The 23771-nt window shown below is 39.4% G+C and overlaps 2 protein-coding genes across 2 annotated transcripts in view; both read left to right on the top strand.

Annotated features, from left to right (window-relative positions):
* Positions 1-12615, top strand: part of LOC139412575 (zinc finger protein 180-like) — a 110296-nt gene extending 97681 nt beyond the window's left edge. Inside the window, exons 3-4 of the mRNA XM_071159291.1 lie at positions 3032-3153; positions 10543-12615. Of these exons, the coding sequence (XP_071015392.1) occupies positions 3032-3153; positions 10543-11519 (1099 nt within the window). The 3' untranslated portion in view covers positions 11520-12615. The remainder of the gene's footprint in view (positions 1-3031; positions 3154-10542) is intronic.
* A 2782-nt stretch (positions 12616-15397) lies between these two features.
* The window catches only part of LOC139413168 (zinc finger protein 180-like), a 70077-nt gene continuing 61703 nt past the window's right edge, over positions 15398-23771 (top strand). The window contains exon 1 of the mRNA XM_071160266.1: positions 15398-15691. Within this exon, the coding sequence (XP_071016367.1) occupies positions 15398-15691 (294 nt within the window). The remainder of the gene's footprint in view (positions 15692-23771) is intronic.

Below are 23771 nucleotides of genomic sequence, written 5' to 3'. Positions count from 1 at the left end.
CCTCACCAACTTTAAACATCTGCTATCTGAGCAGCTAACCGATCCCTGCAGCTGTACATAGTCCATCGGTAAATAGCCCACCCAATTTACCTACCTCATCCCCATACTGTTTATATTTATTTACTTTTCTGCTCTTTTGCACACCAGTATCTCTACCTGCACATGACCATCTGATAATTTATCACTCGTGTTAATCTGCTAAATTGTAATTATTCACCTACCTCATGCCTTTTGCACACAATGTATATAGACTCTTTTTTTCTTTTGTGTTATTGACTTGTTTACTCCATGTGTAACTCTGTTGTCTGTTCACACTGCGATGCTTTATCTTGGCCAGGTCGCAGTTGTAAATGTGAACTTGTTCAAAACAAGCCTACATGGTTAAACAAAGGTGGAAAAAAAAAAAAAAATACTACTTTTTTCAATTTCTGCCTGAAGACATACCCAAATCTAACTGCCTGTAGCTCAGGCCTAGAACCAAGGATATGCATATTCTTGGTTTCATTTGAAAGAATACACAAACTTCAGAGTGTTAATGTGAATTGAATGTAGGAGAACAATAGATCTGGTTTCAATAAAACAATGAAAGAAACATGCATTTTTATTGTTGTATCATCTTTAAAATGAACAAGACGAAACAAACATTCAGATAGGATGATGGGGACAATTTCAGTGAAAAATATAGGAGGGCAACAGTACTTGTGCATAGTTTCAGAATGATAACTTCCAAAATGAGTGTGCTACATGACATTTATCATGAAGTGTCCCACACAAGTAGCCCAAATGTACCCAAGTGGCCAAATTGGTGAAGTTATACATTTTGAATGGAATAACTATATACAAAATACTATTCTAACACACCCCCCAAAAATATTGAGAAAAAACATGAAAAAAAATACATTTACAAAATAACACTCAATATTTGGAAGACCCCCAGTCCTCTACACAATATTGTGCTGCTGATGCCAGGTGCCATAGCAGTCTCTTTCTGCTGTAAAGCAGAGGGTCACCAAGCATGTGGTGCAGGTGATGGGGGACTTCATTTTGAAAAGAACACAGCGACGCCTCCATGCTGTGCCCTTTTGGCCCTGAGGCACATCCATGCCTGCATAAATACATTTGGGCAGATGAACACCACTTGTGGCAGGAGCTGGATGAACCAGCTTCAGTGGGGGATGGACACCTTGGCCCTGGGGGCTGCCATTCGGAGTCAGTGTCACTGTGAAAGAAAATGTTCAGTTAGAATAGTTTCACATATGATCCCTGTAGCAACAGGTATAATAAACAGATAGTGGGGCAAAAAAAGTATTTAGTCAGCCACCAATTGTGCAAGTTCTCCCACTTAAAAAGATGAGAGAGGCCTGTAATTTTCATCATAGGTACACGTCAACTATGACAGACAAAATGAGATGAAAAAAAATCCAGAAAATCACATGTAGGATTTTTAATGAATTTATTTGCAAATTATGGTGGAAAATAAGTATACAGTCAATCAAAAAAACAGCGGTCATATCATTGGTGCACAATGATGTCATTACTTGTCTTCAAATCGGTTTCTTTCAGTCAATACGTCCCGCGAAATGACCCATCAGGTTTGGTTGTGTTACAAACAAAGTCACGTTTAGTGTGTGTATTTACATCGAATGTGTCGTCGAAAATGGAATGAGATGGAATTCACAACAAGCTGTTCACAAAATATTATGCGTTAGGCTACAAAAATGTATTTTATCAAACAAAAGACCATTCATTGTGTAACAATGAGCATTGGGATTGCAAACAGAGGAAGATCGTCAAAGGTAAACGATTTATTTTATTGCAATTTGTGATGTTGTTACGCCTGTGCTGGTTGAAATAGTTTTTTTTATGGGGCTCTATGCTCAGATAATCGCATCGTATTCTTTCGCAGTAAATCCTTTTTTAAATCTGACAACGCAGTTGGATTAGCAAGATTCTAGATTTTCGACCCATGTGAGACACTTGTATTTTCATGAATGTTTAATATGACTATTTATGTTAAAAGTCCATTTTGCTACAGAAACACTAAAACATGATTTAGATTTATTAAGAACAAGTTGATTGACAAAGTCATGAAAAATTTGAAGAATTTAATAAACCACATTTTGGCTATGATAAAAGATATGCCTCTGGGGTCAAAATTATCCATGTCAGAAGTGTGGTTCAATGCAAATATGTAGTGGGTGTACAAGTTCGTTTTAAATTCTCACTCATTAAACACGAATCAATCAACACATGCTTCTCTTTGAACGACTTAATATAATACACTTTTATGAAATAAATGAGAAAAAAAACGTTGGTTCCTCAACTGCGTTGCCCACTCCAGTCAGCAGATGGCGATGTGCGTCTTAGGTTCAGGGGACGCTGCCAGCGTGACGTGTAATCTAGTGGACGGGGCGGGACGCTCCTTCAACAGCTAGTCAGACACCTCGGTAGCTTTCTAGCAAACATAGCTACAACATTCACGCTCTTTACACTGGTTTGGTGTACATTAGTCGCTGTGTATTAAACACACTTCTGTTGTATGTACTTGTTGGCCCATTTAAATTATATATTTACGTATTTTGTCAGCTAGCTGGTTTGCTATGTTAGCTTAGAACTAGGCTAGTCGCTAATGCTAGCTAACATCTCCGACCATGAGTTCACTAAGCTACTTTCCTCCTGCTAAAGGAGAGGGGGTCTGCTGGACGGAGAAAGAAGCTCTCGTGAAAGAGGAAGAGGAAGAGAAGGATGTTACAATACAAAAACAAGTAGAGGGCGAGGCTGTTACCGTGAAAGAGGAAGACGCTTTCAGAGTGAAAGAGGAGGATTTCACAGTAAAAGAAGAGGAGGATTTCACAGTAAAAGAAGAGGAGGATTTCACAGTAAAAGAAGAGAAGGATTTCACAGTAAAAGAAGTGGAGGATTTCACAGTAAAAGAAGAGGAGGATTTCACAGTAAACGAAGAGGAGGATTTCACAGTAAACGAAGAGGAGGATTTAACAGTAAAAGAAGAGGAGGATGTAGTTTTTGGACTGAAAGAGGGGGAGATGACTGTTACATCCACAAAGGAGGAGGAAGAAGAGGAGGTTGGAGATCTGGGCCCGGTTTCCCAAACCCATCTTAAAGCATCCAATGATTCTAACGATGTTAACACTAGTAAGTATTGTCTTAAAAACAGTGGTACAAACTCTGCAGTTGTTGAACTGATGTGGGGTGTTAAAGGGGAAATCTGCAATTGCTACATCAATATTTTGACTTTTAAATTATTTATTTAAAGCCATTGATTCTTGAAGGATATAACACATGCCTCATGAGCTTAGTTCAACTGTTGTACCCCATCAGAACCCCAAATAAGCTTTTTTTTACTCCAATGTAAACCAACACTGTATAGCCTCAACATGGTTAAATCTATAATGTTGATGTCATGGATGGTCAGTCCTTGCATCCGTAGGTCTGTCTATGAATTTGAGACCAGTTACATTTCTCCAGCCCCATCCATCATCTTATTAGCAAAACAGTGGTGGAATTACAGCTTTGTTATTGTTTCAACTGCAGATTGCGTGGCTTTTTTAAATGGATAACCTAGGATTTGAACAGAAACTAAATGGCTGCCTAAAGACTTTGTTTGGTTAACATCTGAGGGATAGGGGCTGGAGAAATGTAACCACTCTCAAATTCATAGAGAAAGCTATTGTATCAACCATAACCCAAATCCTAGCGACCTCGTCAAGAAGTTTAGACAGTTATAAGGTGTTGGCTTGACAGTCACTGGACCCAGGTTTGAGTTCAGCTCAGGGCTACCCCCTGAATTCACTACACTATGAATACAAGGACTGGCCATCCATGAGGTCAACATTATAGTTTAAGCAGGTTTCTAGGATCTATAGTATATTCTAGAATTTCCAGTGTAGATTTCCTGTGGGGGTCAAATTGTTAGAGCTGTTGATAAGTCATTGTATAATATTCAGCAATTTTTTTCATGCCATTACATCAATATAGCCTAACTAGAAGAAGAAAACAACTTTTCCCGAACCACCTCGTCCTGCTGGCCTTCATACAGTGGGGCAACAAAGTATTTGTCAGCCACCAATTGTGCAAGTTCTCCCACTTAAAAAGATGAGAGGCCTGTAATTTTCATCATTGGTACACTTCAACTATGACAGACAAAATGAGGAGAACAAAACCAGACAATCACATTGTAGGATTTTTAATGAATTTATTTGCAAATTATGGTGGAAAATAAATATTTGGTCAATAACAAAAGTTTATCTCAATACTTTGTTATATAACCTTTTTTGGCAATGACAGAGGTCAAACGTTTTCTGTAAGTCTTCACAAGGTTTTCACACACTGTTGCTGGTATTTTGGCCTATTCCTCCATGCAGATCTCCTCTAGAGCAGTGATGTTTTGGCGCTGTTGCTTTGCAACACGGACTTTCAACTCCCTCCAAAGATTTTCTATGGGGTTGAGATCTGGAGACTGGCTAGGCCACTCCAGGACCTTGAAATGCTTCTTACAAAGCCACTCCTTCGTTGCCCGGGCGGTGAGTTTGGGATCATTGTCATGATGAAAGACCCAGCCACGTTTCATCTTCAATGCCCTTGCTGATGGTAGGCTTTGTTACTTTGGTCCCAGCTCTCTGCAGGTCATTCACTAGGTCCCCCCGTGTGGTTCTGGGATTTTTGCTCACCATTCTTGTGATCATTTTGACCCCACGGGGTGAGATCTTGCGTGGAGCCCCAGATCGAGGGAGTGGTCTAGTATGTCTTCCATTTCCTAATAATTGGTCCCACAGTTGATTTCTTCAAACCAAGCTGCTTACCTATTGCAGATTCAGTCTTCCCAGCCTGGTGCAGGTCTACAATTTTGTTTTTGGTGTCCTTTGACAGCTGTTTGGTCTTGGCCATAGTGGAGTTTGGAGTGTGACTGTTTGAGGTTGTGGACAGGTGTCTTTTATACTGATAACAAGTTCAAACAGGTGCCATTAATACAGGTAACAAGTGGAGTACAGAGGAGCCTCTTGAAGAAGAAGTTACAGGTCTGTGAGAGCCAGAAATCTTGATTGTTTTTTTTGGTGACCAAATACTTATTTTCCACTATAATTTGCAAATAAATTAATAAAAAATCCTACAATGTGATTTTCTGGAGAAAAAAATCTCATTTTGTCTGTCATAGTTGAAGTGTACCTATGATGAAAATTACAGGCCTCTCTCATCTTTTTAAGTGGGAGCCCCTACCTGGGCTCGAACCAGGAACACATCGACAAAAGCCACCCTCGAAGCATCGTTACCCATCACTCCACAAAAGCCGCGGCCCTTGCAGAGCAAGGGGAACAACTACTCCAAGTCTTAGAGCGAGTGACGTTTGAAACGCTATTAGCGCACCCCGCTAACTAGCTAGCCATTTCACATCGGTTACACGAGCCTAATCTCGGGAGTTGATAGGCTTGAAGTCATAAACAGCTCAATGCTTGAAGCACAGCGAAGAGCTGCTGGCAAATCGCACAAAAGTGCTGTTTGAATGAATGCTTACGAGCCTGCTGCTGCCTACCATCACTCAGTCAGACTGCTCTATCAGATATCAAATCATAGACTTAATTATAACATAATAACACACAAATACGAGCCTTTGGTCAGTAATATGGTCGAATCCGGAAACTATAATTTAGAAAACAAAACAATTTTTATTTCAGTGAAATACGAAAGGGTTCCGTATTTTATCTAACGGGTGGCACCCATAAATCTAAATATTGCTGTTACATTGTACAACCTTCAATGTTATGCCATAATTACGTACAATTCTGGCAATTAAATTCACAACAAGCAAGCCGGCCCAAACTGTTGCATATACCCTGACTCTGCGTGCAATGAACGCGTGACCAAATTTCACCTGGTTAATATTGCCTGCTAACCTGGATTTCTTTTAGCTAAATATGCCGGTTTAAAAATATATACTTCTGTGTATTGATTATATGAAAGGCATTGGTGTTTATGGTTAGGTACAGTCGTGCAACGTTTGTGCTTTTTTCGCAAATGTGCTTTTGTTAAATCATCCCCCGTTTGGCGAAGTTGGCTGGCTGTCTTAGGAAGAAATAGTCTTCACACAGTTCACAACGAGCCAGGCGGCCGAAACTGCTGTATATACCCCGACTCTGTTGCAAGAGAAGTGACACAATTTACTTAGTTAAAAGAAATTAATGTTAGCAGGCAATATTAACTAAATATGCAGGTTTAAAAAATATAGACTTGTGTATTGATTTTAAGAAAGGCATTGATGTTTATGGTTAGGTACTTGTTGAAGCAACGGCAGTCCTTTTTCTCAAATGCGCACCGCATCGATTATATGCAACGCAGGACACGGTAGATGATATTACTAGTTTAACTAGTGATTATGATTGAAGTTTAATGCTAGCTGGCAACTTACCTTGGTTTCTTACTGCATTCGCGTAACAGGCAGGCTCCTCGTGGAGTGCAATGAGAGGCAGGTGGTTAGAGCGTTGGACTAGTTAACTGTAAGGTTACAAGATTGAATCCCCGAGCTGACAAGATAAAAATCTGTCGTTCTGCCCCTGAACAAGGCAGTTAACCCACCATTCCTAGGCCGTAATTGAAAATAAGAATGTGTTCTTAACTGACTTGCCTTGTTAAATAAAGGTGTAAAAAAAAATACAGATTTCCGATTGTTATGAAAACTTGAAATCTGCCCTGATTAATCGGCCATTCCGATTAATCGCTCGACTTTTAGTCCAGAGTAGTGATGCTGGGCGGACGGGCAGTTGTAGGCAGCAATCGGTTGAAGAGCATGCATTTAGTTTTACTTGTATTTAAGAGCAGTTGGAGGCTACGGAAGGAGAGTTGTTTGGCATTGAAGCTCGTCTGGAGGGTAGTTAACTTCTTAAGATATAGGGGGCAGCATTTTCACTTTTGGATAAATAGCGTGCCCAATTTCAACTTCCTGCTACTCATGCCAAGAATATAAGATATGCATATTACTATTTTTGGATACAAAACACTCAGAAGTTTCTAAAGCTGTTTGAATCATGTCTGTGAGTATAACAGAACTTATGTAGCAGGCAAAACCCAGAGGACTAACTGTTCAGATTTTTTTTTTAGGTCTCTGTCTGTTCACTGAGTTCTCATTGGCAAACAATATTTCTTAGGAACTTGTTTTCAGTTCCTACCGCTTCCACTGGATGTCCCCAGTCTTTGGAATTTGGATATGGTTATTCATTTGTACAATGAAGAAGTAGGGCCATCCTGGAAAAGGGTAACGCTGTTGAGAGTTGGCCAAGACTTGAAAAGTAGCGTTAGTTTCCTCTCGTCCTCTATTGAAAACAGATAGACCCGTCTTCAATTTGATCGATTATTAACGTTTAAAAATACCTAAAGTTGGATTACAAAAGTAGTTTGAAATATTTTGGCAAAGTTTATCGGCAACTTTTGAAATATTTTGTAGTGACGTTGCGCATTTTGGAAGCTGTTTTTTTCTGGATCAAACGCGTCAAATGAATTGACATTTTGGATATATATGGACGGAATTAATCGAAACAAAAGGGCCAATTGTGATGTTTATGGGACATATTGGAGTGCCAACAAAAGAAGCTCATCAAAGGTAAGTCATGTTTTATATTTTATTTCTGCGTTTCGTGTAGCGCCTGCAGGGTTGAAATATGCTACCCTCTTTGTTTGCTGTTGTGCTATCATCAGATAAAAGCTGCATTTCTCCTGGTTTTTGGCCAAGTGGGACGCAAGCGTCCCCAATACCATAAGAAGTTAACACAGTGTCCAAAGAAGGGCCAGTATACAGAATGGTGTCGTCTGCGTAGAGGTGGATCAGAGACTCACCAGCAGCAAGAGCGACATCATTGATGTAAACAGTGTCGTGGTAATTTCCTGTATTACTAAACATTGAGAGAGCAAACAACACACAAGTCAGAGTTATTTTATAAAGTCCATATTTAATTATATATGAGCTTAACCATAGCCCTGTGACTCTCAGATCAATTCAGTGTCTATAAATTAATTATCTGAGTGTTTACAAAATGGCAACTGAGATCTTTTATAGCAAAGATCCACCCCCTAGTCGACATGACAAACCACAGATAATAGGAACTTCACAAAGTGCCTTTTACTTGAAAGAGGAGTATCCCATAGACAGATAGCATTAGCTATAAATTATCATTCAGTTTGGTCTCCTAAACAAAGTTCCTATCTCGTTCTTGGTACAACATAGTACCTAACAATTACCTCATCCAATGGCATATATCAATTGTCAATTCTATATACTCCCATCTCAAGTACACTCCCTCCTGGACAAGATCAGAAAAGAAAGTGAGCCTCTTAGGTCATATACTAAATGAAGATAAGGGCAACCTCAGAGGGGACATACAATAGTTACAGACACATTCCCATAAGAAGACAAGCCTCCATTCTGTCCTCCTCCCCTTCTGATATTCTTCATAGCATCACATGGTTTAACAGTTACATTGACATATGAATACAAGACAGACCTCTCCCCTCTCTGGGCCCCTAGTGACTAAGCCCTAGAGAAGAGCGAGGACAATGCAACTGCCAACAGTATTATCCAAAAGAGAACATCCTAATGACAAATATCTCACATAAGCATTATTATGTAAATAAAACATCTTATTTATCAATGCTACCTAACTAATTCTGATTCTGCTACCACAACAGAGAAAAGAGTTGGCCCAAGAATTGAACCTATTGGCTTCTTTTGATCCTCCAATAATCGGAATCGGTTTTGAAAAATCATAATCGCTCGACCTCTACTATGTTATTGTTTGGTGATGGTATGGGCCAATTTGTTTAACACTTAGTTTACAAACCCTCATTTTCAGGCTGATAGAAAAGCTAGCCAAAGAGCATTTTACTGGTTGAAGTTTTTTTAAAAGTATAAAGCAGTTGATTTGCGACAATAACACAAACATATTAAGCAGATGATTCAAACGAGCCTTACAATTATAATCCAAAGTAATGTGAAATGCACTCATAAGCAACCTGGAAATGGATGCTATTTTTGCTGTCAGCCTATGAGAACTCCCCTGAGTTTTCCCCCATGGTGGCGAATTAGTGAATAGACACAGAGCTTAATGTGAGTTTCCTTGAGTAGCACTCCTGATCTTGATCTGATAGCGCGCTGTAATATTCAAAATACATTGTGAAAAACTAAAATCTTCGCTTACCATTTTTGCTTCAGGCAGATATATTACATCCATAACTAGTGGTTTCCTCATTAGCAGGGAGGAGTTTCTGCAATCAAATTGTGTGTGCATTGACCTCGTGCTGCAATTTTAGCAAACCCAGAAAGGGGCCTATATTGGAGACCAAAGGTTGTCTGGCACACTGCTTAGAGATTCAACAACGTGAATAACTTACAAGACAAAATATGACTATTGTTGCTAACTTGATTCTCTGGGATAGGTGGGACGCAATCGTCCCACTTGGCCAATAGCTAGGGAAAATGCAGAGTGCCAAATTCAAATAAAATACTATAAAAAGCAACCTTTCATTAAATCACACATGCCAAATTCAAGCTACACTCATTGCGAATCCAGCCAACATGTCAGATTTCAGAAAGGCTTTTCGGCGAAAGCATCTGATGCTAGTATCTGATGATAGCACAACAGTAAACAATGAGAGAGTAGCATATTTCAACCCTGCAGGCGCGACACAAAACGCAGAACATAAATATAAATCATGCCTTACCTTTGACAAGCTTCTTTTGTTGGCACTCCAATATGTCCCATAAACATCACAAATTGTCATTTTGTTCGATTTATTCCGTCCATATATATCCAAAATGTCCATTTATTTGGAGCGTTTGATCCAGAAAAACACTGGTTCCAACTTGACTAACGTCACTACAAAATATCTCAAAAGTTACCTGTAAACTTTGCCAAAACATTTTCAAACTACCTTTGTAATACAACTTTAGGTTTTTTAAACGTAAATAATCGATCAAATTGAAGACTGGATGATCTGTGTTCAATACAGGAAGACAATAAACTCAAGCATGCTTTCTGGTCTTGCGCAACTATTAAACAGTACACATGACATGACACTTGTTCAAGATGGCCGTACTTCTTCATTACACAAAGGAATAACCTCAACCAATTTCTAAAGACTGGTGACACCCAGTGAAAGCGGTAGGAACTGCAAACAAGTCCCTTAGATATCTGGTTTCCCAATGAAGAAAAGAGGGTGACCTCAACAAAAAAAAAAATCTGAATAGTTTGTCCTCTGGGTTTTGCCTGCTACATAAGTTATGTTATACTCAGACATGATTCAAACAGTTTTAAAAACTTCAGAGTGTTTTATATCCAAATCTACTAAGAATATGCATGTCTTATATTCTGGGGATGAGTAGTAGGTAGTTTAATTTGGGCACGCTATTTATTCAAAAGTGAAAATGCTGCCCCCTATCCCGAAGAAGTTTTAATTGTCAAATTTAACAGACATCAATTGTTGAACAACTTCATGTGTTGTGGGCCTTTAACCATTTGTCTGACTTTGTCATTCACACAGGAGAGAGACGGGACAATCGTGGATCCTCTGGGGATCCTCAACAAAATCATGATGATGACGAGGCAGAGAAGAGTCTCTCCACATCAGAACTCCTCAAGAAACACCAGCAGAGACCCACAGGGAAGAAATCTAACTGCTGCTCTGACTGTGGGAAAAGATTCAACTCTTCATTAAAACTTAAAATACATCAACGAATTCACACTGGAGAGAAACGTTTTGGCTGTGATCAATGTGGTAAGAGTTTTACTGCATCTAGCCATCTGACTATACACCAGAGAACACACACAGGAGAGAAACCTCATAGCTGTGATCAATGTGGGAAGAGTTTTACTCGGCCAGACAGCCTGATGGTACACCAGAGAACACACACAGGAGAGAAACCTTATAGCTGTGATCAATGTGGGAAGAGTTTTTCTACATCTGGCCAGCTGACTTTACACCAGAGAATACACACAGGAGAGAAACCTTATAGCTGTGATCAATGTGGGAAGAGTTTTACTACATCTGGCCAGCTGACTTTACACCAGAGAATGCACACAGGAGAGAAACCTTATAGCTGTGATCAATGTGGGAAGAGTTTTATTTCATCTGGCCAGCTGACTTTACACCAGAGAATACACACAGGAGAGAAACCTTATAGCTGTGATCAATGTGGGAAGAGTTTTACTACATCTGGCCAGCTAACTCTTCACCAGAGAACACACACAGGAGAGAAACCGTATAGCTGTGATCAATGTGGGAAGAGTTTTACTAGATCTGACCATCTGACTTTACACCAGAGAATACACACAGGAGAAAAATCGTATAGCTGTGATCAATGTGGGAAGAGTTTTACTAGATCTGGCCATCTGACTTTACACCAGAGAATACACACAGGAGAAAAACGTTATAGCTGTGATCAATGTGGGAAAAAATACTCTGATAAAAGATCTATGATTAAACATCAGAAACATTGTTTCATGATATCAATTAAATAATGTCACAATGAAGAATGTTTTAACATTGAAGAAGGATTATTTTAATCATGTCACAATGCAGAACCCTAAATGTTTGTCCCCTGTTCTATTGATTTCAGCATGATATGGATATTAGCATCAGGGGAAAACTCCAGGCCTGAATTGGAATAGTACTATTTATATGATTTAACAAAAAGTGACTAACAAAAAAAGAGCTGTTACACACCACGTTGGTGATCCACTTAAATCAAAATGCAACACAAGCTGTTTTCTACAAATTGTCCTCTAACCAGTGATGTACACATTATTCCCAGATTCGGTGTGGTTTTTGCTACTTTAGTTTTAACAGGACGTGCAACCTCATCTCCCTCCTATCGCACAATTGATTTCAACATATCGATGATTGATGACAAATAAGTGTTGTGCTCCTTAGTTTTTCGACCCCTAAATTTAAATGCATCTCTCCCAAATTGTAGCTGACTGTCTTCTGCAGGTTGTCCTCTAACCAGTGAGGTGAAAGATATCTCCCATTTCCATGTGTTTTCTTTTAGTTGTGTTTGTGTCAACAGCACTTACTACCTGATTTCCCCCCGAATCGATATCAGTGATTTATTGCTACTTGTCAAAACAACAGCGTTTTTGGTGCTTGTGCAATTTACAAGGTGCTTTTTTAAGAAAATACTTCATATGATTATTGTGGCAGATGTTTGGGTAGATAGTACATTTTATGTTTAGGATTTCAATTCATCACAAACTTTTTCTGCATTTGGACTATTGATTTGGACACATTATTAAAACTGTGACATTGGGACTATCCCACCTAGCAAAATGTAGTTAAAAATAAGAATATGCAAAAGTTGAAAAGAAAACAATTTAATTTCAATGTACTTGCAGCCTATACACATGGACTCAGTATAATAAATTGGCCTGTTATCAATTTTATTAACAATTTGACATCACTCCAGTATTTCTTTACAACATTCAAATGCTAATTGTCTTTATTCCACTACTGAAGAAGCATGACTCGAATCATCTACTCATATTTCAAACGTCCAGCCTGACAAAAGATACATGTTTTATTATTCCATGCCTCACCATTAGTTAAGTTAATTATTGTCAATACATATTAACAGAGGGGTACATTTGGTTTTGATATTTCATATTTACAATTCATGTAACATTTAGTAATCAGAATTATTTATGCAACCACCTAACAATTTTTGTGTACAATTATATTGGAATTGTTATCTTGATTTTAGAATATCAGGGATCATTCTCAGATGTGCCAACCGAAATGTACTAGAGCATGATATTGGGGACTGGACCCCGATCCAACAACATACCTATCTAGTGAACCCTGAAAAGAGAGAGAAGCTCTGCAGTTAGGTGGAAAGTTACTAGGGATATTGCAGGAGTTTCCTCTTGAAATCAGACATGTCCGTGATAAGAACAACTTGGTTGCTGATTGTCTCAAGCATGGGCAGTCAAAATGTTTTGTGTTTTGCATTTAGCCTGTGCGTTGCCATGGATCACAATTTATCTTGACTGCACTTTTTTCCGTATTGGAGATGGAGTTTTGTTTGGGCTAGTTCCAAGGGGACGGGACGAGAGTTCTAGAAGCTAGTGAGTTTTAGGAAGAAGAGTTCTAGAAGCTTGTGAGTTTTTTAGGATTCTAAAGAAAGAGAAAGGAGTAAAAAAATGAGATTGTATATTATTTTTTTTAGAAATAAGTGTTTTTTTCTTGTTTTTAATTGTTGACAGCCAGTAGACACCATGTTTATATTGTAGAAGGTGAAGCATTGTAGTTGATTATAATGAGAAATGGAAGTTGTTTTCTGTTGGTGGAGAGCAAACTTGTCCAACAAAAATATAGGATATATTTGTTGTCTTAAGGTGTTACTGGCTTTGGTTTTTCCATTTATGTTTTGAGGTTGGACTTTAGCTCGTTAGCATGTAGGGTGCACAGATTGGTGACACCTCGTTAGTCAATGTGTTACACCTGTGCTGGCTTGTCCATCTCGTTAGGGTTTAATATTTTAATCAATGGATTTTTCTCAGGGTCATTAGTCTTTCAGTTCTTATTCTTCTGTTTTTTTATCCTCTTATGTTTGTTGTGGCAAATATTTGTTCATATTCATAGTTTTTTATACATTTTTTTCCTGTGAAGCCATTGCGTTGCATCCATGTCTGAAATGTGCTGTATAAATAAAGCTTAATTTGATTTGAACATATTGTAAAATATATGAACCCAATGACCGACCAATCAACACACTCTTGCTAAACCAAAGAACAAATATGTGCAAAAGCAACACATATCTTGGTCCATCTTAGTATGAAAAACAGTATAAAGTCAGTTTATCTCCCACTCTGTCAAAATAGTGCATGCACATATTATTTCCTAACCATTCACAATGCTGGCTGAGGTACGAGTAAAACATGACATTATTTCCTAACCATTCACAATGCTGGCTGAGGTATGAGTAAAACATGACATATTATTTCCTAACCATTCACAATGCTGGCTGAGGTACGAGTAAAACATGACATATTATTTACTAACCATTCACAATGCTGGCTGAGGTACGAGTAAAACATGACATTATTTTCTAACCATTCACAATGCTGGCTGAGGTATGAGTAAAACATGACATATTATTTCCTAACCATTCACAATGCTGGCTGAGGTACCAGTAAAACATGACATTATTTCCTAACCATTCACAATGCTGGCTGAGGTACCAGTAAAACATGACATATTATTTCCTAATTGTAAAAAAAAATCCCCACTCCTTTATCAACTAGTCTCTCACTGTTTAACCAGAATAACATGAGTTGCGCCCTTCAAACTGTTAATGTCATGTTATGCTCACTATAAGAAATCCTGAATGTATTGAAATGCCTGGAGGGGATGTGTTAATTCATAACCCATCATGTATACCTTTTGCTTGAAAGGGGCGGTTCAGGCAGACTGGCACGCTCCCTGACCTTACTTCTTACTTGGCAGGAACTAATGGGGATCCATAATAAACCCCAGGGAGAGTAGCTGCTGCCTTGACAGGAACTAATGGGGATCCTTAATAAACCCCAGGAATAGTAGTTGCTGCTTTGGCAGGAACACAGTCATGTGATAAGTGGTATAGAAAAGTCCAATCTTAGGAGAGTACATGGGAGGCACTATACTGTGTATCTGTAGGTTTCTCTGATCAAAACCACTGATACAGGTGCTCCTCTACCCTCTGGTGGGACGGATCATGTCTACAGAGAAACCTAAATTCAAATAGTTTGATTTGTGTGTATTGGGTATATGTTTTTTTTTACCTTTATTTAACTAGGCAAGTAGGTTAAGAACAAATTCTTATTTTCAATGACGGCCTAGGAACAGTGGGTTAACTGCCTGTTCAGGGGCAGAACGACAGATTTGCATCTTGTCAGCTCGGGATTTGAACTTGCAACTTTTCGGTTACTAGTCCAACGCTCTACCCACTGCCGCCCAAATTTTTTAGATATTACTTGTTAGATATTACTGCACCGTCGGAGCTAGAAACACAAGCATTTCACTTTACCCGCAATGACATCTGCTAAACACGTGTATGTGACCAATATAATGTGATTTGATTTTGATTTGAAATAAACGTCCTATTTATCAAAGGTGCTTTTGCCTGGGGTCAAAATGACTCCAAAGGATTTGAATTTGTTAAAAGTCTATATTGATACAGAAACACTAAACCATGATTTAGATTTATTAAGAACAAGTTGATTGACAAAGTCATGAAAAATTGGGAGAATTGAATAAACCACATTTAGGCTATGATAAAAGATATGCCTCTGGGGTCAAAATGATCCATGTCAGAAGTATGGTTCAATGTAATGTGTAGTGGGTGTAAAGTTTGTTTTAAATTATGAGTTCACTTAGCTACTCTCCTGCTGATAAGGAAGAGGGGATCTGCTGGACGGAGCAAGAAGCTCTCGTCGAAGAGGAGGAAAAGGAGGATGTTACAATACAAAAACAAGAGGGTGAGGCTGTTACCGTGAAAGAAGAAGTGAAAGAAGTTTCAGTGAAAGAAGAGGAAGATGTGTTCAGAGTGGAAGAGGATGTTACTGTAAAAGAAGAGGATGATGCAGTTGCTGGAGTGAAAGAGGAGGAGGGGGAGATGACTGTCACATTGAAAGAGGAGAAGGAGGAAGGAGAGGAGGTTGGAGATCTGTTTAACACCAGTAAGTACTGTGTCTGCAGTCGTTGAACCAATATGCAGTATAGGGGTTCTACATGTTGTTCTGTAGGAATGGCTGAAGCGACACTGTAACGTGTAGAACATCAAGAGTGGACCATCACCTAAAAGTTAACAATTGATCAAATGCATCCAATGACAATACCTGAAATACTGTATTCCTCAATATCTCCTATTAGATTAGCCCAATATGTTCTCTTCAAGAGGCAATCAGCAGTTGTTACATCCATTTTGGGACTTATACATTCATTATAAATATCTCATGAGCTTAGTTCAACTGTCGTACCCCATCAGCACCCAGAATATAAGCTTTTTTTTATTCCAATGTTTGTCATTAAATATAAATAACGCTGTATATACTCAAAACATGGTGAAAACTATAATGTTGATATCATGGATGGTTACATTTCTCCAGTCCCATCCCTCAGCTTTTTACAGAAACAGGCAGGGAGTACGCTTTGTTATTGTTTCTCCTGCTGATTGCTTCCCCCGTTACTCCTCAAGGTCCAAGGACTGTTTGTTATTTTCAGAGGTAGACTGGCTCTGGCAGCCAAAATAGCCAAATATTCCATCTAAATGTGATACGTTTCTAGAAACATTAAATTGCTGTACTTTCATATCACATCAAAACAATTTCACATAATACTTTCATATCACATCAAAATCATTTCAGTTTTAGACTGTTTTCTCTGCTACCGCATGGCAAGCGGTACCGGAGCGCCAAGTCTAGGACCAAAAGGCTCCTCAACAGTCTCTACCCCCAAGCCATAAGACTGCTGAACAATTCATAATATCGCCACCGGACAATTTGCATTGACCCCCCCACCCCCCTCCCTTTTGTGCACTGCTGCTACTCGCTGGTTGTTTGTTACCTATGCATAGTCACTATGCCCCCACCTTCATGTACAGATTACCTCAACTAGCCTGTACCCCCTCATTGTGTTACTTTTTATTTTAGTCTACTTGGTAAACATTTTCTTCTTCTTGAACTGCACTGTTGGTTAAGGGCTTGTAAGTAAAGCATTTCACGGTAAAGTCTAAGTTGGTGTCTTGAGGGATTTGTATAAAACGGTTTGTCATATTAAAAAATATATATATAGTGTTTTATATTGCTGACACCCCTCCCCAGAGGTGTCTCATTATTAGGGTTCCTTGTTGATTCCTACCTGTAGCTCACTATGAGGTGTCTAGTGATACAGGTTAAGGGCCCTGTTGGAGATTGGTGGTTGGTAGCGGAGTCGAGGGAAGAAGCAGGGTTGGAAACGGCCATGTTATTATCCCACACACAGTCTCTGTGGTTGATATGAACCCCATTCCTGGGAATTAGATTTGATTACAAATCGCCCCTGTCTGTTACCACAGAAGGGTTCCTTCCGCCTGTCCCATTCCCAGCTAGGTTACGAGGCACTTTGTCACCAGTACCTATGACTGGTTGATAGGGGAAACCTCCATGCTTATTATAAAGAAAATAATTAGTGGAAAACTATTTAGTAAACTGAAATAAAATAACAAACCTGTTTGAAAACTATCTTTGACTCCAAAACTAAAATAGCCTAAAATAATAACCAGCATGAATTATGTTCAGTTTGAATAATTTATATCTTAACTTATCTTATCAAAAATATAATTGTGTTTTAAATATTTTTTTATGTGGTTTTAAAATTCTGAACCTGGTGGCTGGTAAATGCTGCCATGGGATGGCAATGTTTCAAATAGACCTAGCTTGTGTATCACCAGAAATACTTTCAGAATTGAGGATATTGGAAATTCCTTTCTATTTGTATTAACAGCTTAAAGAAAATAACATTGGCATGAATTACCCTCTGTGAACAAGAAGCACAACATTACAAATATTTTCAGAGATGTGAGATAATTAACTTGTTCTCTATAATATCGTATAGCTTTGCATTCGTAACATTACGTACTTTCAAGGAAAATAGGCATTTCTCGACTCATACCCTGACTTTAAAAAGGGATTTGAGTGAGAATTAGCTTTGGAACTGTGTGTCACAGCATGACAACTTGAACGCTATTGTTCGACTGTCTCTTGGACAGGTGTTATACGTTTTGACATTTTCTGGAATAGTTTTTATTTGAAAACATTTTTGTTTACTTGCTTGCCTATTGAATTTGGAATGCACTGTACTATTCATCTCTGAAACACACTGAGATAATTATTTTGATACAGCAGTAGCAATACAGGGATATAACATCTACAGAAAAGACAGGAATGCTTATGGGAGAGCTGTTGCTGTATACAGTGCATTCGGAAAGTATTCAGACCCCTTGACTTTTTCCACATTTTGTTACGTTAAAGCCTTATTCTAAAATTGATCAAATTATTTCCCCCCCCTTTAATTTATCTAATTTATTTGGCAGACCTGCATTTGGGGAGTTTCTCCCATCCTTCTCTGCAGATCCTCTCTAGCTCTGTCAGGTTGGATGGGGAACATCACTGCACAGCTATTTTCAGGTCTCTCCAGAGATGTTAGATCGGGCTCAAGTCCGGGCTCTGGCTGGGTCACTTGTCCTGAAGAAACTCCAGTCTGAGGTCCTGAGCGCTGCTCTGGAGCAGGTCTTTCATCATGGATCTCTCTGCACTTTTCTCCATTAATATTTCCCTCCATCCTGACTAGTCTCCCAGTCCCTGCTGCTGTTAAACATCCCCACAGCATCATGCTGCCACCACCATGCTTCACTGTAGGGATGGTGCCAGGTTTCCTCCAGGTGTGACTCTTGGCAGTCAGGCCAATGAGTTCAATCTTGGTTTCATCAAGCCAGAGAATCTTGTTTCTCATGGTTTTAGAGTCCTTAAGGTGCCTTTTGTCAAACTCCAAGCAGGCTGTCATGTGCCTTTTACTGAGGAGTGGCTTCAGTCTGGCCACTCTACCATAAAGGTCTGATTGGTGGAGTGCTGCAGAGATGGTTCTCCTTCTGGAAGGTTCTCCCATCTCCACAGAGAAACTCTGAAGCTCTGTCAGAGGCCCTTCTCCCCAATCACTCAGTTTGGCCGGGTGACCAGCTCTAGGAAGAGTATGTGCCTCGACTCAATCTTGTTTTGGAGCTCTACGGACAGTTCCTTCGACTTCATGGCTTGGTTTTCGCTCTGACATGCACTGTCAACTGTGGGACCATATGTAGACGGGTGTGTGCCTTCCAAATCATATCCAATTAATTTAATTTACCACAGGTGGACTCCAAACAAGTTGCAGATACATCTCAAGGATGATTAATGGAAACAAGATGCACCTGAAAGCAATTTCATATCTCATAGAAAAGGGTCTGAATGCGTATGTAAATAAGGAATTTTTGTTCTTTACCTGTTTTCACTTTGTCATTATGGGCTATTGATGACACCCCTCTGAAACAATATAGATTAACCATTAAAAAAACCTCTTCCTTAGCCTACTCCTCCCCCTGCTGCTGGCCTTCATAAATTCTGATGTTATGCTCCTATAGTGCTTGGTAATAGACTACATCAGCTGTCAGCAACCTTTTCCATTTGGTGTGTCAATTTATCTGACCATTTCTACTGATCTGGTGACAGTTATGATTTTCATATTCACATTTTACTGGAACAGTTTCATTTAATTTATACTAGTAATAATAATTGTGGTTAATCTACATTCTATTAAAATGAAAATTATAAATATAATTGTTTATTGCCATTGCTAAGTTTTTTTTATAACCCACATGAAGCTCAAAAATGAACATTGCAGCCTGCAGGTAGAAAATATCCTGATAAAAATAAAAATCACATTGACTGCACATTGTATCAACTTGGTTTGCCCAAAACTCAAGATGGCCCAGAAGCTTGCTCTCAGTTTCCCCTGCCAGTGAGTTCTCGACCGACACAGCTGTAGGCTATTTGTGAAAGGGATAAGAAGTAATCAGGTATTTTGATATTTCCACTGGATCAGCGCATTACGTTTTTCCCTTTCGTGCCAAGTGGTTATCGAAAGGGCGAGAGCTGGAAATATTTTTCAAATACTTTGAGGAACTATTCTCATTTGCAATTGATTGTGATTAGACTTTGTTTACTTGCTGTTTGAGGTGAAGAAAAAATTACTTTGAGAAGCTCCACAACTCATTAGTGGTGGTGCATTAAGACAATCAGAAATACTATCAGACATCCCCAAATAGGCACATTTATAGACCTACATTTGTGCTTAGGCCAGGTAGACTAGTCCTACTTCTACAACACCCCTTCTGGCCCCACCCCTTCCTGGGTCGGTGAAGAGCGGTATTAAATTTAAGGAATAATCCCGTGCCTCACGCTCATCACCTGTGGAAGGTGGGGCTACCAGCGAGGCGTGAATTTAATAATATGTTGTACCTAGTTGCCCTCCTTCAGGGAAGGAAGTATATACTCAAGTATAAACACCAGCCATCATACCGCTCAGGAAGGAGACGCGTTCTGTCTCGAGATTCATGTACTTTGGTACGAAAAGTGCAAATCAATCCCAGAACAACAGCAAAGGACCTCGTGAAGATGCTGGAGGAAACAGGTACGAAAGTATCTACATCCACAGTAAAATGAGTCCTATATCAACATATCCTGAAAGGCAGCTCAGCAAGGAAGAAACCACTGCTCCAAAACCGCTGTAAAAAAGCCAGACTACAGTTTGCAACTGCACATGGGGACAAAGATTGTACTTTTTGGAGAAATGTCCTCTGGTCTGATGAAACAAAAATAGAACCGTTTGGCCATAATGACCATTGTTTTGCTTGGAAGGGAAAGGGGTAGGCTTGCAAGCCGAAGAACACCATCCCAACGGTGAAGCACGGGAGTGGCAGCATCATGTTGTAGGGGTGCTTTGCTGCAGGAGGGACTGGTGCACTTCACAAAATAGATGGCTTCACGAGGAGGGAAATTATGTGTATATATTGAAGCAACATCTCAAGAAATCAGTCAGAAGGTTGAAGCTTGGTCACGAATGGGTCTTCCAAATGGACAATGACCCCAAGCATACTTCCAAAACTGTGGCAAAATTGTTTAAGGACAACAAAGTCAAAGTATTGGAGTGGCCATCACAAAGCCCTGACCTCAATCCTATAGAAAATTTGTGGGCAGAACTGAAAAAGCATGTGAGAGCAAGGAGGCCTACAAACCTGACTCAGTTACACGAGCTTTGTCAGGAGGAATGGGCACAAATTCACCCTATTTATTGTGGGAAGCTTGTGGAAGGCTACTCGAAACATTTGACTCAGGTTAAACAATTTAAAGGCAATGCTAACAAATACTAATTGAGTGTATTTCTGACTTCTGACCCACTAGGTGTATGTAAACATCCGACTTAAACTGTATATTGCTGTTTACTGGACCCTATGATCACTTGGCTACATAGCTGATGCCTGCTGGACTGTTCATTAATCAATTAATTAAGTCCATTTTGTCGGCCCCAGCCTCGAACTCTGGCATTGTGTGAAGTTAACTGACCCTCTCTGCCCATTGATAGCCATTTTACCTGTTGTTGTTGTCTTAGCTGTTGTTGTCTTCGCTAGCTCTCCCAATCAACACCTGTGATTGCTTTATGCCTCGCTTTGTCTCTCTCTAATGGCAATATGCCTTGTATACTGTGGTTTAGGGTAGTTATCATTGTTTTATTTTACTGCGGAGCCCCTAGTCCCACTCAACATGCCTCAGAGAGCTATTTTGTCCCACCTCCCACACATGCGGTGAACTCACCTAGCATAACTAGTGCTTCCAGAGATGCAACATCTGTGATCGTCACGAAACCTAGGTTTACCTCCACTGTACCCGCACCCTACCATAGCCCTGTCCGTACATTATGCCTTGAATCTATCCTACCACGCCCAGAAATCTGCTCCCTTTATTCTCTGTTCCCACTAGACAACTAGTTCTGATATCCTTTAGCCATACCCTCACCCTACTCCTCTGTTCCTCAGGTGATGTAGAGGTTAACCCTGGCCCTGTGTGTCCCCGGGCGCTCTCATTTGTTGACTTCTGTAACCGTAAAAGCCTTGGTTTCATGCATGTTAACATCAGAATCCTCCTCCCTAAGTTTGTTTTACTCACTGCTTTAGCACACTCTGCCTACCTTGATGTCCTTGCCGCGTCTGAATCCTGGCATTGGAGGGCCACCAAAAATTCTGAAATTTCCATCCCCAACTACAACATTTTCCATCAAGATAGAACTGCCAAAGGGGGAGGGGTTGCAATCTACTGCAGAGATGGCCTGCAAAGTTCTGTCAAACAGTTTGAGCTTCTAATTATAAAAATTCATCTCTCCAGAAAGGAGTCTTTCACTGTTGCCGCCTGTTATACCCCCCCCCCCCCCCAGCTCCCAAATGTGCCCTGGACACCATATGTGAATTGATTTCTCCCATCTATCTTCAGAGTTCGTTCTGTTAGGTGACCTAAACTGGGATATGCTTAACACCTCGGCCGTCCTACAATCCAAGCTAGATGCCCTCAATCTCACACAAATTATCAAGGAGCCCACCAGGTACAACCCTAAATCCGTAAATATTTGCACCCTTATCGATATTATCCTGACCAACTTGCCCTCCAAATACACCTCTGCTGTTTTCAATCAGGATCTCAGCGATCACTGCCTCATTGCCTGCATCTGTTATAGGTTCGCAGTCAAACGACCACCACTCATCACTCTCAAACGCTCCATAAAACACTTCTGCGAGCAGGCCTTTCTAATCGACCTGGCCCGGGTATCCTGGAAGGATATTGACCTCATCCCATCAGTAGAGGATACCTGGTTGTTCTTTAAGAGGGAATCTAGATGTAATTTAAAATGTCGTACAAAGATTAAAGTTTCCATCAAACAAATTATCATTGGGTGATGTAGTAAAGTAATTGAAATACATTGCATGAATAAACATAATCTACTTTTATTAAAAGGCGCAAGATCTGTTTCCTAGTCTATAAATGTCGATTTTATTCTTTGATTGCTAATCTATTCATTTCGCATGGGAGAATCATAGCTGGAATAACGCTTGGACCTTTAAAATTAGAGCTATTCTTCTGGGAATTGTCTCGATAGTGAAGTGTCTTGATTTTACGAATACAGACAATTGTAAAGTGGTTTATTTGCGGAGAATCTTAGTCATTCACATAGTGTTGGTGGTATAGTGGTGAGCATAGCTGCCTTCCAAGCTGGAGGTCCGGGTTTGGTTCCCAGCCAAGGCGTTAACTAAATTCTCAGTTTTTGATTGTAATTAAACTATTTGTATGTTTTGCCTGGAAGGTTATAGTCACTTTTGTTTGTATAAGATATAAACTGAATGTTTTAAATAGCTTGTTTGGTTCAAATTGAAAGACTAATTCATTCAACTTAAAATAAGAGCGAAGTGAATTTTGATGCAAGTCGATGTCTGTTCACTAAATTATCTGCTGGAATAATGTATTGAGAATTGAGTCGTATTTAAATTACTGTATCAATAGAGGAGACAGTTGCCTAAATTAAAGAAATTCTAAATAGTAGCAGAGAGATAATGGCGATAGAGTGGTGCCCACCAAAATGTTTTTCATTCTTATAGATTGACTGTCACATGTTATAATTTTGGCGCTGTGTATGTTATTTTTAAAGTCTTGGACATTTCATAAGTGTGAAGAGGAAAGAGAAGAGAATGTTGTAGAGTTTGGGTTTAAACGTTGAAATGAGAGGGGTTATATTTTTTCCCACTGGAAAAAAAAATAAATAGGATATGTTGAGCTGAAAGTGATTCAGGTGTGAGTAAGGAAACATTGTGATAATGTATTCTGATGGTTATTGATTCTTGGTTTGATTAACACCAGTGAATTTGAGCAGGAAAGTTCATGTAGTCTAACATTGTAATCTTTCCATTGTGTTGAACAATGCCTAGACATTTAGAATCTTGAATACAAGATAGGAGTCAGTGTATTGAATAAGATTTTTTCCAATTTAGGAGCTTATGCTTTCTATAGCTATTGGGTTTCCAATCAAGTTTGAGAGCCTGTTGGCAGAAGACTGAATGGGTATTAATGTTGAAAAGCAAGCTTGGGCCAAACTAGTGAGGGAGTATGTTAAGTGGGGAGTATTAT

Source organism: Oncorhynchus clarkii, chromosome 7 (assembly GCF_045791955.1).
Source record: "Oncorhynchus clarkii lewisi isolate Uvic-CL-2024 chromosome 7, UVic_Ocla_1.0, whole genome shotgun sequence".
Classification (NCBI taxonomy): domain Eukaryota; kingdom Metazoa; phylum Chordata; class Actinopteri; order Salmoniformes; family Salmonidae; genus Oncorhynchus; species Oncorhynchus clarkii.
This window is presented reverse-complemented; position numbering and strand designations above follow the sequence as displayed.